The sequence below is a fragment of the Lactuca saligna genome, chromosome 8 (genome assembly GCF_052625555.1).
Source record: "Lactuca saligna cultivar CGN05327 chromosome 8, ASM5262555v1, whole genome shotgun sequence".
Classification (NCBI taxonomy): domain Eukaryota; kingdom Viridiplantae; phylum Streptophyta; class Magnoliopsida; order Asterales; family Asteraceae; genus Lactuca; species Lactuca saligna.
In genome coordinates, this window is record NC_136424.1 from 119,190,633 (window position 1) to 119,202,741 (window position 12,109).

Sequence of the window (12,109 nt, forward strand, 5' to 3'; positions counted from 1 at the left end):
AGTTGAAGGAAATAAACAGATCAGAAAGAAATAAACATAGAATCTACGAGGAACAACTAAAGGAACCAAAAGAGACAAATCTGCTCGAAGTATACAGTTACAATTCTTCGTAACTTTAATATAATAATAGTAATACTAATAATAATAATAATAATAATAATAATATAAATGAAAAACAAAATAGAATTTTTTTTTTTCAAATAGGAGGATGAAACTGGAAAAGAGAGGGTTCTTTTTTTTTTTTTTTCTAAGAAATACAATATATAATGCTTTAACAAAAAGGAAAAAATATATATAAAAAATCCATATTGATATTTCTTCTATTTTGCGTTGAGCAAAGTGATAGAAGCCGGGTAAAGTTGAATAACGATAGAAGCTGAGCTTCTTTCTCGATCAAAAACAACAAAAAGTTCGAATCTCATCGATTCACTCGATTAAGATTCTTCATTCTGCAAAACTCGTTTAATTGAGACTTAAGATCACTGGTACGTTTTTGTATGATTAGTAGAACTGTCTGTCTCCAATATCATTTTCTCTGTTTATCATCTGTACTTCTAATTTGTTTCTCTTTATCATTGTTATGAAATTCCGATATTATGGTATTTCGGAATTAGTATATCGACCGGTCCTTCGATTTTTGGTGGTGTATATTTGATGTTTTGCTCTAGTTGATTTTGAAAACTAGGGTTTTGAATCGCAACTCCGAATTTTATAACAATTTGTAATCGAGGGATTAGTGATTTCACATCAATTTGTTTTATGTGAAAATCGTCTATAATTTATCGAAAAAACATGGTTTGGTGTCTCATCTCGGCTTGAGTTTGACTTTTGCCCAAGTGGTTCATTGAAATTGAAGATACTATGGAGTTTACACTCCAAATTTAGAGTAAATGCATAGGCAATTATGTGACATTTCTAAACTTTTTGTTGACTAGGATATGGCTGTTACCTCAGAAGGACACAACAATCTAACAGATGATTACCCTTTGCTCATAGATCACACAGAAAACCATGAAAACCACCATTTTATTGATGTGGAAAGTGGAAGCTCTGATGCATCATCATCAGGGTCATCTCATGATTCTACTCCACCTCCATCAAATGGATCAAATCCACCTGGCAGGAGGGGCGAAAGGTGGAATCCATTCAACACATTATTATGGATTTCAATCGAGTTATTATTCACATTAGGACAAATTATTTCTGCCATTGTTGTCTTATCAATCTCACAACATGAAAACCCACAAAACCCTTTGTTTGCTTGGGTTATTGGCTATGCCGCCGGCTGTGCTGCATGTCTACCACTTCTATACTGGCGGTACCTTCACCGGAATCAAGCTTCCGGGCAGCGGGCAGCTCAACTCGGGCAGCCACATTCAGAAAGGAACCCTCCACCAGAACCAAATTCTTACATCACAATCTCATTTTCTCCCTCTTCAGAAGAACAAACTCGTCAAACTACTACTACTACAACATCTTCAGATGCTTGGAATGGTTTAAATGTAGTCGGTTCAAATGTCAGGTAATTTACAACTTTGCCCTCAACTTCTCCATGATTATTACTCCATCTTTTAAAATGATTTTCCTCTTGTAGGGTTAATATGCTAGTGGACCATTTAAAGATGGCTGTGGATTGCTTCTTTGCTGTATGGTTTGTAGTTGGCAATGTTTGGATCTTTGGAGACCAATCATCTTCTGTTGATGCTCCCAATTTGTACAGGTACTACTCGTATTTCTTAAATGACCATTTTACCCTTCTATTCAAAACTGTTGCTATTTCTTCAACTTGATGAGACAACTTACAGTTTTTTTTTCTTGGTTGCAGGTTAAGTATAGTTTTCCTTGCAATAAGTTGTATAGGGTATGCAATGCCTTTCATTTTATGTGGAATGATATGTTGTTGCTTTCCTTGTATTGTTTCTATCCTTGGAATCCGTGAGGATATGAATCAAATCAGAGGAGCAAGTCAAGACTCCATTAATGCTCTTCCAACACATAAATTCAAACTGAAGAGAACTGAGAAAAATGATTCAGGAGTTGATGAAGGTGGGGTTGTAAATGAACGCCCTATCTCTGGAGAAGATGCTGTAAGTTGTTAATATACTAATTCAGGAGTTAATTGTGATGTGGTTTTTGATTTTATAATTTATAATGGTGCAGGTTTGTTGTATTTGTTTGGCTAAATATAGAGATGATGATTTGTTGAGGGAGCTTCCATGCACACATTTTTTTCATACAGAATGTGTTGATAAATGGCTGAAAATCAATGCATCGTGTCCTTTATGCAAGTTTGAGATTTGTACCCAACAATGATAAACTGTTGACAAAAATCATGTTACCATATTTTTTTGTAATATCAAATCAGTTGATGAAGGATTGATTGATTCTGGATTGGTGTACAACTTTGACAACACGAGGTACATGTGAGTTGTCACCCACATGCTTTTTTTAATGTCTGGGAAATGAAGATGAAGTTATGTCTGATGAAATTGCATTTTCCCAAGTGTTGATAAATTGTGGAGAGGGTTCTTGAACTACGGGTGTTGTGTTTGTGTGTTGAAACTTCAAAGTTAAAAGTGATGGGGGTTGTAAAGTTTGTATGAATGACTAATGAAGTGAATGTAAGTGTAATTATTATTTATGGATGTTTATTATGTTGTCTTGTCACAAATGTTGAGAAAATGCAAAATGAACATGACGATTTGTGGCAGTGATATGATCATTGTTGCATTTTTAATCTTTCATAATCTAGAATTTTTCCAATAGAAAGCGAAGATCATTGTTGGAAGAGGTGGAAGGTGTAGTCGTGAATCTTAGGGATATTTGATTTTGGCAAATTGGTGGAATTTAATTTCGTCAGATTCTTATATTTTATATAATTAAAATATTTATTTTGGAATTTTGTGTATCAGTGTATATCAGCCCTAAGAATGTATGAAATGGAGTAGATGGATTGATGTCATGCTTAGCTACACACAAGATGTATCTTGATTTACCATGGTGCAATTGCATAGTTTGCTTGGCATCCAATAGTTGCACTGACAATGCCTGTGTCTCTACGTAGTACAAAAGTTTTTGAATTTTTTTGGCTTTTCTACTACTGTGTCACTATGTAAAAAAAAATATATCAGTAGCAACACCTACTACGAAATCTTGCATCAGACTCTTGCAATGCAATGTCGAGAACAGATGATTTTAACAAATCACAAAATGTTGAGGTGGAGGGCAATATACCCATAACATGTTGAGCTCTACATCTGACTCATTGAATTCTTTTGAAACCCATTATCCTTGGCCCAAGTGAAATGAGGTCGAACATTTCTTCCTTGTTTTGGAATTGAAGAAAATTTAAGGCTTGCATCATGTTGGTCATGGGATCATTTGGTGCTCGTGGTGGCCTACTCAATTGGTTATGAAATAGTATATTTGAAGAAATTGATGAGGATTTTGAGTCTCATCTAACTTGTAGAATAGGAATTTCAGTTCTACTGTGCATTGGATTCTTTGCATTGGGTTTTTGTAGAGCATCATACTGTCAAATATCTATTGGCTTGCTTTGTACCTCAGAAATGTTCAGCAATGAGTTTTTAGGGAGGAGGGTACTATCGCCAGTTGGACAAACGGGAAACGGCGGTACTGGTACCGCCGGTTAACTATACCTTGTTTGGTGGGTTCAATGGGTTAATGGCATGAATCGGTTTCACCGACCCATTACTTTTGTTTATATTCAATTCAACTGTGAATGTTGTAAAGAAATAAAGGCTATACAGAGAAATAAAGGTTGCTCACTTTTAACTTTTGCATTCAATCCGTTGCTTTTCGTCTTTTACTTTTTTTTTTTTTTTTTTTTTTTTTTTTTTTTTTTTTTTTTGTGTGTGCAAATCAAGTTTCCAATGGAATTCATGTCAAGTTAATTCAATGCATGTGGCCAACTTTATACAGAAAATTCTCCTGACCACTCTATTTTAAATGCATTTCACTTTGACCATATTCATACGTGTGCTTTTCTTTATTTTTTAATTTAAGTTTACAAAAATGAATACACATTTCATTTGTTTGTAGTGTGTTTTCTCTGAAAATTTATATAATTCACTCAATTTCTTCAGTAGTTACCTTCATGGGATTCCTGAGGCAAAGATAAACAAACCGGTTATACATATATATATATATATATATATATATATATATATATATATATATATATATATATATATATATATATATATATATATATATATATATATATATATTTGTTTCATTTTCTCTCTATCTTTTCTCTGTTTTCAAAGTGAATCAAAACGTTCGGAAAATATTAATGGATATAATAGGTCCTGAAAATATCATATTAACTTAATAAATATATATTATATATAATGTTATTGACTTTTATAAACCATAATTAATTCTAGTGCAGTTGGTTATGAGCGCAACTCACGAATGTCATACACGCGTGTTTGATTCTTCTCCCTAACGCCCCATTTAATTTTTATTTGTTTTTTTTTCTATGAGTAATTTATGTTATACTAGGTATAAATTAAGCCAAGTATTTTATGAACCAATCTTAGCTTAGTTTAGGTGGTGAGAATGCAGTGGTGTTACCCACCTTAGTTCGATCCCAATACCACCCTAGGGCCTAAGATAACTTAGCTTTCTAGGCCAGACACACCGCCACCACCGGACGCTCCAGCAGTTGAGTTCCTTGTCTCCTCCCTCAAAACGATGAAAAAAGTTTACACCTCCTTTCTTGATTTCTTTTTCTTGTCCTAATATGAAATTGAATGTTACTTTTGTAGAGAAACTCTGTATTTTACTTAAATTTGTTTAATCTTGTTGAATATACTTTTTATTGCTTACATTTATTGTTGAATGTGCTATGAATCATATTTTGCTTTTGGATGTGGTTGGAAATCCGAAGACCTTGCTGAAAATAGGAAATTCATATTGAAAAACTCTTTTAAGTTAAAAAAAATGGTTTATTAAAATTTCAATTTATCTTATTAGACTGCAGATATTAAAAAACAAATAGTTTATACTTGCAGATTGCAGACGTTTAAGAAAATGACAATTGAAAGAAAATGGATTTCATCCGTAAATCCGTAATAACTACAATAAGGGATGAACAAAATAGCAGTTGGAACCGAACCAAATCCGAAACCGAATGACAGTTGATTATGCATTCAGTTTAGTTCTCAGTCCCCCAAACTCCTAAAATTCGGTTTCAGTTCTTGCAGGTATCGATATTGTGATTCTCCATTTTCACTCGGAACAGAAGTTGAAGGGTCAAGTCCAACATTTTTTGGAATATTTTGCCCAACTTTGAATAGCCATTACTTATTCATACGAGCTCATAATGACCTTATTTTCTTTCATGCCTCTGGCTTGACTACATTTTAGGCTTTGGATCAAAATACCCTTAGTTTTCCATTCCCCAAAAAGATGAAATTGGGTTTAGACCATATATTATATTACAACGAGGACTAAATTTGTAATTTACTCTTTCCAATACAAATGGTTTATAATCATAACTCTCAATGTAAATGTTTCTTTCTATCTTGACAATTATTCAAATTCCTATGCATGTATCACAATGGTTTAACTAAAAACAGACAACATGTGCTTAAAAAACATCCAAAACTTTAACAAAACAACATCCTACACAAAATGCAAAAATTACCAAGAAACAATATTGGTGAAAACCCCTAACAAGCAAAAAAACTGAAATTGTAGCTATCTCATTCTCAACAACTCATCTCAAAACCAAAACCATTAACTTACCTTACAGGCTGCTGGTTGTAGTGATTCTTCTCTTTCTTCTTGGCTGCTGCAACTCTTGCACTCCTTGCCGCCGCCTCACTGGCGGCAGCTCTGGCGGCACCGTCCATTTCCTTGCTGGATTTCTTCTTCTTCATGGAAGCCATTTTCTTTATCTTCTCTTTCATGTTCACTCCAGACAACTCCTTTTCTTCTGCAGCTGAGCTTTCAGTCTCCTGATTCTGTTCCTTTTCTTCTTCTTTTGCTTCCTTTGATGACTTGTCTTTCTTCTTCTTTTTAGCACTTTTGCTCTCACCACCACCTCCCATGGTTTTCTCTTTCTTCTCTGCCACCCCTTCATTTTGATTCTCTACCTTCTCTTCACCACCATCTACCAAGTGAATGTATCAACAAGATTACATGTTTTGATTTAAGTGAAGTTTCAGAAGCTTACCAATGGTGTTCTCTTTGCCATTGTTGTCATTCAAACCGAATTCTGCAAGCACTGCTTCAAGCTCCGCTAGCTCCTTCTTCTTCAGTTCCTTCTTCGAAAGTTGTCTGTCGGTTTCTTTCGGAGGCAAAATTGGAACAGTATTTTGAATGATCGGCTCTTCTTCTTCATGATCATTTTCTTCTTCATCGGTTTCCTCAAAGTCTTCATCTTCATCTTCACTTTCACTTTCCTGGAAATTACGAAAATGGTTTAAATCGAGATGTACAAAATCGAAGATGAAAAAGGAGAAATCATTAAGCGAACTCTCACCTCAACAGGAGTTTCATTTCCTTTCTGATCGTCTTCACCGGCAACCCAAACGGACGGTGGCGGAGCGGTGGTTGCGTAGTAATCATCATCGTCTTCATCATCCACATCCGCCCATGACTTCATTGTTAAAGGCGCTGGAGCCCAGAAAACCTGTTCCTCTACTCCATTTCCTTCACCATCATGTTTCGTCTTAGAGCTGCCTGCAATTTTTGAAGAACCATCACCTTTATCCGATTTCTTCTTCTTCTTTAGGTTACCAAGAGCAGCAAAAACATTGGTGCTGTTGATTGCTACTGGTCCATCCTTTCTACTTCCACCTCCAACCATTTCTATGCGAATTCCCAATCTCAAATTACACTTCAGATCGATATTTCAACAACCTACACTTTTGTTTGTATCTTTGTAGAGGTAATCAGAGTTGCTACAATCGAATTCGAAAACCAGCACGACTTCGATTAACCTAAAACTTCGATTGAAATGCGTATATGATTTAAGGCAAAATGATGATGTACAGTTTGGTGATTTAAGAGCGAAAAACGATCTCTCCAAAAAAACAACAGCAACAGATCACAAACCACGATTAGGATATGATTGAAGTTCGAAACGATTGGAAACGCTAACGATTAGCCTTTCTTCTTCGTTTAATATACAGGCATTGGGTTCTGCGACACGATTAGGGTTCGTAAGAAGACGATGATGAAAGAAAGAAGGATATGCGTTTGGATTAGGGTTGGGATGAGCATCAACTGCTGCTGCTGTGAGCTGCTTTTTGTATGTACGCACAGCACAGCGTTTTCTTCACTACAAGAGTAGTGTTTTTTTTTTGCCTTCTGGATATTCACAGGGAATGTAGTGGGTATATCTCAGCCGTCTATTAGGAGAACGACGTAAATTGAGCTACGTGTCCTCAACATTTTGAAGTTGATTTTGACTTTTAACTATCGTCAAATCTGTATTTTTCTCCCCCTCCTAAAATAATTTTTGATGTAATAGTAGTAACTAGCATTGTGACTGTTCTTGTATGTTTATTCAACCATTGTGACTGTTCTTGTATGTTTATTCAACCTGTTATCACTGAAATGTGTTTTGTTTTATTTATAAATGATAATGATGACAAAACGAAAGCACAAATCAGTAGACGAAAAATGGACAAAATGGTCAAAGGAATTGAAAGTGAGAAATATTAAAACACGTGTAACCAATCTATAATGAAAATTAAGTAGTATGACAAAAAAAAGGGCAAAAGGAAAGCAAAAATGGTCAAAAGGATATAAAGTGATAAATATTAAAAAACATGTGACCAATTTCTAATTACAATATGCGAAGGACCAAAATTGTCAAAGTATACACAAAAGAACCAATATTATCAAAGTATGCAAAGTATTGTGGTGAATTGTTAAAAGATACAAAGTGGATTATTCCTAATGACCATGTCTATTAACATAGTATATAAATATGAGACAGAATATGTTACCTTTTATTGCCTAGTCCATCAGGTCAAGCATGACATGCAGGCCCAAAAGCATGACCCGGTCAAAGCCTGGTCAACTGAAACCCAATAAGATCTAATTGGGCCCGATTGCACCCTTATAAAAATTAACCTATTAAGGCTCGTAGGAATTGCCTAGATTCCTCGGGGGGTAACATCCTGACCTGTTTTGGAAAAAAAAAAAATTGTTTATGTGTCATTGTTGTTAAGCTACTAACAAAGAAATCTTTTGTTTATCTGTCATTGTTATTAAGTTACTAACATAACATCCTATTTTCATTTCTATAATGCATAAAACAAAATAGAAAGAAGTTAAAGTATGATGTTATAATGCATAAATAGATGAAAGTATATTTGATGTTCTTTTCATTTAGGCCATTGTAGTTGACAGTTCTGATTATGAAAGTGTCCATAAAGTGTGGTTTAAGATGATAGTATATTGATGTTCTTTTCATTTAGTCTTACCGATTTTGTGTTTGGTTCTCATAATTTGGCTCAATCGGTTTCGGTTCCTAACCGGGTTTAGGTCAGTTGCTGACCCCTAGTTCAAAACATTATATGTTTTGTATAGTCGATGTAGAGCCCATTGACAGGGTGCGTTGCACATATGATAGGATGAGTGTTTTGGTATAACTTATTACATTATTCCCTTAGTGTTTGTGAGCAAGAAATTTTGCAAGTTGTTGTGATTTTGGTTTGTGAGATTTAGTCGTGGCCTTTGAGAGAATTGATGATTTCTCTTTTTTGTGTCCCTTGGTCATAAACTTTTTACAATCAATACGAAGCACGAAAAACTACTTTAATCGCCTAAACTATTCAATCGACACAATTATTCCATATGTCCACAAATAATTCTAAAACAACTTTGAGTAATAATAAGATTATTGCCAAAAACATGATGTCATACAATATGGCAAAAGAGCTTGCCTTCTCATGCATACACATACACATACACATACACATACACAGAATCCATATTTAAAACTTGCAAATTTATGAAAAGATCATAAACAACTTACAACTATGATCACCAAAAAAGCAAAATTCGGCATCAAGATTCAAGATGAGTTATCATATGTTGTTCCAACATGTTGAATCACAAACCTGTAAATCTTCCCTTTCAACCGGTCAACCGCTCCGGTCATCACCTCATCCTGCTTCGAAACCATCCGGTCCAACCAGTCATTAACCCGCTTCAGCTGCGATAAAATCACCTTAATCGGCCCCACTTCCGCTGAACCGGTCCCGGTCCCACCACCATTCTTCCCAAACACCTGAAAACCCGCATCCAACGATTCCTCCACAAATTTCAAAAACCATATCTGCATCTCCTTCTGCAACTTCATCCCCAATTCCACACTCTCATTCACCCCTCGCCCTTTAATCCACGACCCATTAAAAGAAGAATTACAAGAAGAAATCGTCAAATGGGATTTCATTGTTTCGGTTAGGGTTGAACCGGAACCGGAACCTGAACCGGGTCGGATTTTGGATTGGGTTTTCTTTTGGGGCTGAACCGGGGTCTCGAACCCTTGGTCTGCTAAGAGGGAGACGACTTCGAGGTCGGTGGCTAAGGCGGCTTCGATCCAGAGAGCGAGGGATTTTGATTGGTCGGTTGGTGGTGGTGCGGTGGTGCGATTGGTGGTGGTGGTGGTGAGTGATTCGGCTGTTGTGGTGGCTTTTATGGTGTCGTTGTAGACAGTCATGAACCGGTCGATTGTTGGTAGTGGATTTCCGGCTTTTGAGATTGAACAGAGATTTGAGAACATGCTGCAATTGAGAAGATAAATAAATATTTATCTCATTTCAAATATTAATTACAAAATATTTATTTGAACTGATTTTGAGAACAATGCTAATATACCTTAAACTCCTGAGAATAGCTTCAGTAACAAGTGCTTCTTGCAAAGCTTCAGCTGCAGCTACTGAAGCCACATTTCTCCTTCGCATAGCATCCTACAAAATGAGTTCAAATATTAATTACAAAACATTGGTGATTTGTGGATTTAAAATAGAAGGGCATTCATGTCTTTTCTACCTGTCCAAGCTTTGCTAGGTCTAAAGACACTGCATCCAGAGGGACACTACCATCAGTCCATTTCTTTTCATGAAGTGTGATTCCAAGAGGTGTAGTAGTAGTATTCAAAGGAGGAGTGCCACATGAGGTAGGATTTACTTTTTCTTCACTACAAAAATCTTCTTGATCATGTGAATGTGCATCACTTAAACGTCTTGAAAGAGCAGCCTGAATATAACAAAAACAAAACCAAGGGCAACAACTTCATTAACATCGTAATGAAATTGTATAACTTTTATAAAATATAAACAAGTTGGGTTTTTGATTTTATTTACCTGGGTTTTTAAAATAGCTTGCAAATCCGGTTTGCTTTTGATCCCACTCTTCTCTTTCACTTCTGTTTCATCCCAATTCTTTCTACTTGACTTTGTGGAAGACCCAACAAGTGCCTCTGAAACCTTTGAAATCTCAGCAGCTAAAGTTGCCATCTTTTTCTTGTTGCCGGAATCAGTTGCCGGAGAAACTTTAACACCACTAGACAACCGCCTGCCTGGCGACATTGACATTCGTCTTGAGCTTGGAGATGCTTGTCTCCGGCCATTTGGTGAAGGTTGTCTATATCTTGAAGGAACAATAATGGCAGGCTCTCTTGCAGACTTTCGGTTCTCTTCTTTAGCCATGGCTAAACTAGGAACCACACACTTTGAAGGTACCGGAGAAGATGATCTTTTTGCTTTTCCGGCAGGTGAAGGGTCCCTTTCAATTACGTTCTTCTTTCCTGCTGACACTGATCTCTGTTGCTTCATGGCTGGACTTGAAAATCTCTGAGGAGGCTTTTCTGCAGTCTTTGTTGACTCATTAGAAGTATTCACGTTCTCTTTAGGTGCAAGAACTTGTCTGTTCCTAACCTGTTTAACAAACAGTAACACCTATTATTAAGTAGAAGCTCTTTCTTTTAACTACTATTATTCACTACAAATTTAATTAAACTACGAGAAGTTTTATGGTTGCCTTTGGTAAATCAAACTACTCATTGAACAAATTGATACAGTCGGTTTAGGAGAAAAAGTTTATATCTCAAAATTCAGACATTTCTAAAACAAATTCAGCCCTTAACATTTGAGACTAAGAATAAACTCTATGTTAATAGATGACATGTTGATGAATATTCACGATAAAGCACATAAGTTTTAGATTGACATGTATAAAAATCAAATCTGTGAATAGAAAAAAGCCCTAACCTCGTTTTTTGTTTCCTTCGAGTCATGTACAGGTCCATCTGACTTTTTACTCGACAAATAAGCAGCAATAGGATCACCAGAGGCATCTGAATCGGAAGCAGTCTGGATCACGAACTCTCTTTTAGAACTCGAAATCCTAGCAATAAGCTGTTCAGGACTTCCAACAAACGGATGACGACCAGCAATCGGACGTACTCCAGATGCTCGTGGTACTGGAGAATCAAACTCGAACTTATCAACATACACAAACTGCCCTAACTGTAATCGATTAGTGAATATGAGATCTGTGTCCCGATCAGATAACGAGACGTAAGTTGAGTTAACCGAGTCAGAGAGAGACACATAGAAGCCATGGTTAGGCCAGAGGTCATCTGAGCCTGCTGCAAGAGCAGGAACAATTCCGATGACCTGGAGAAGAGGGGAGCGGTGGTCGCCGGTAACTCGTGTGGTGGTGTTCATCGTCTGGAGGAGTTTTAACAAGATTCCTGGTGTTAGAGACGCCATTGAAATGGAATCTCAAGGTTTGAGGAGAGAATTAGGTGTGAATTTGGGGGAAATGACGGTAGGGTTTAGATAGATAGAGGGTCGGGGGAGGAAGAAGCCGTTACAAAGATCTAATTTTGAAAATGGGGATTGTAATTTTGGGCGCAGTGAATGATTGAGATGTATTTTGAAATTAGTGGTGTGGATGTCACTCGTGAAGGCAACGGCTTCAGACGCCGTTAAGTTCTATGTACATTTGAAATTTGTGAACAGAATTGACAAAAAGTTGGCATAAAATTTCATAAATGGTCCCTATGGTTTGTAGAATCATAATTTTTTTCCCTAATTCTTTTTAGTTACATAAA

General features: G+C 36.2%; 3 protein-coding genes across 3 annotated transcripts; 1 reads left to right on the plus strand and 2 right to left on the minus strand.

The window, feature by feature from the left end:
- The first annotated feature begins 313 nt into the window (after positions 1-313).
- On the plus strand, positions 314-2,651 carry LOC145011594 (E3 ubiquitin-protein ligase At1g63170-like). Its single transcript, XM_078970333.1, has 5 exons — positions 314-485; positions 936-1,522; positions 1,595-1,720; positions 1,826-2,087; positions 2,161-2,651. The coding sequence occupies exons 2-5, from the start codon at positions 939-941 to the stop codon at positions 2,311-2,313; spliced, it is 1,125 nt and encodes a 374-aa protein (XP_078826459.1). The 5' UTR covers positions 314-485; positions 936-938; the 3' UTR covers positions 2,314-2,651.
- A 2,966-nt stretch (positions 2,652-5,617) lies between these two features.
- LOC145011570 (uncharacterized) lies at positions 5,618-7,351 on the minus strand. Its single transcript, XM_078970311.1, has 3 exons — positions 6,515-7,351; positions 6,206-6,434; positions 5,618-6,142 (listed from the first exon to the last, which is right to left on the minus strand). The coding sequence occupies exons 1-3, from the start codon at positions 6,839-6,841 to the stop codon at positions 5,772-5,774; spliced, it is 927 nt and encodes a 308-aa protein (XP_078826437.1). The 5' UTR covers positions 6,842-7,351; the 3' UTR covers positions 5,618-5,771.
- Positions 7,352-8,855: 1,504 nt separating this feature from the next.
- LOC145011547 (serine/arginine repetitive matrix protein, putative (DUF936)) lies at positions 8,856-11,907 on the minus strand. The gene is made up of 5 exons (XM_078970286.1): positions 11,262-11,907; positions 10,356-10,928; positions 10,042-10,248; positions 9,868-9,959; positions 8,856-9,773 (listed from the first exon to the last, which is right to left on the minus strand). The coding sequence occupies exons 1-5, from the start codon at positions 11,763-11,765 to the stop codon at positions 9,062-9,064; spliced, it is 2,088 nt and encodes a 695-aa protein (XP_078826412.1). The 5' UTR covers positions 11,766-11,907; the 3' UTR covers positions 8,856-9,061.
- Positions 11,908-12,109: the final 202 nt, after the last annotated feature.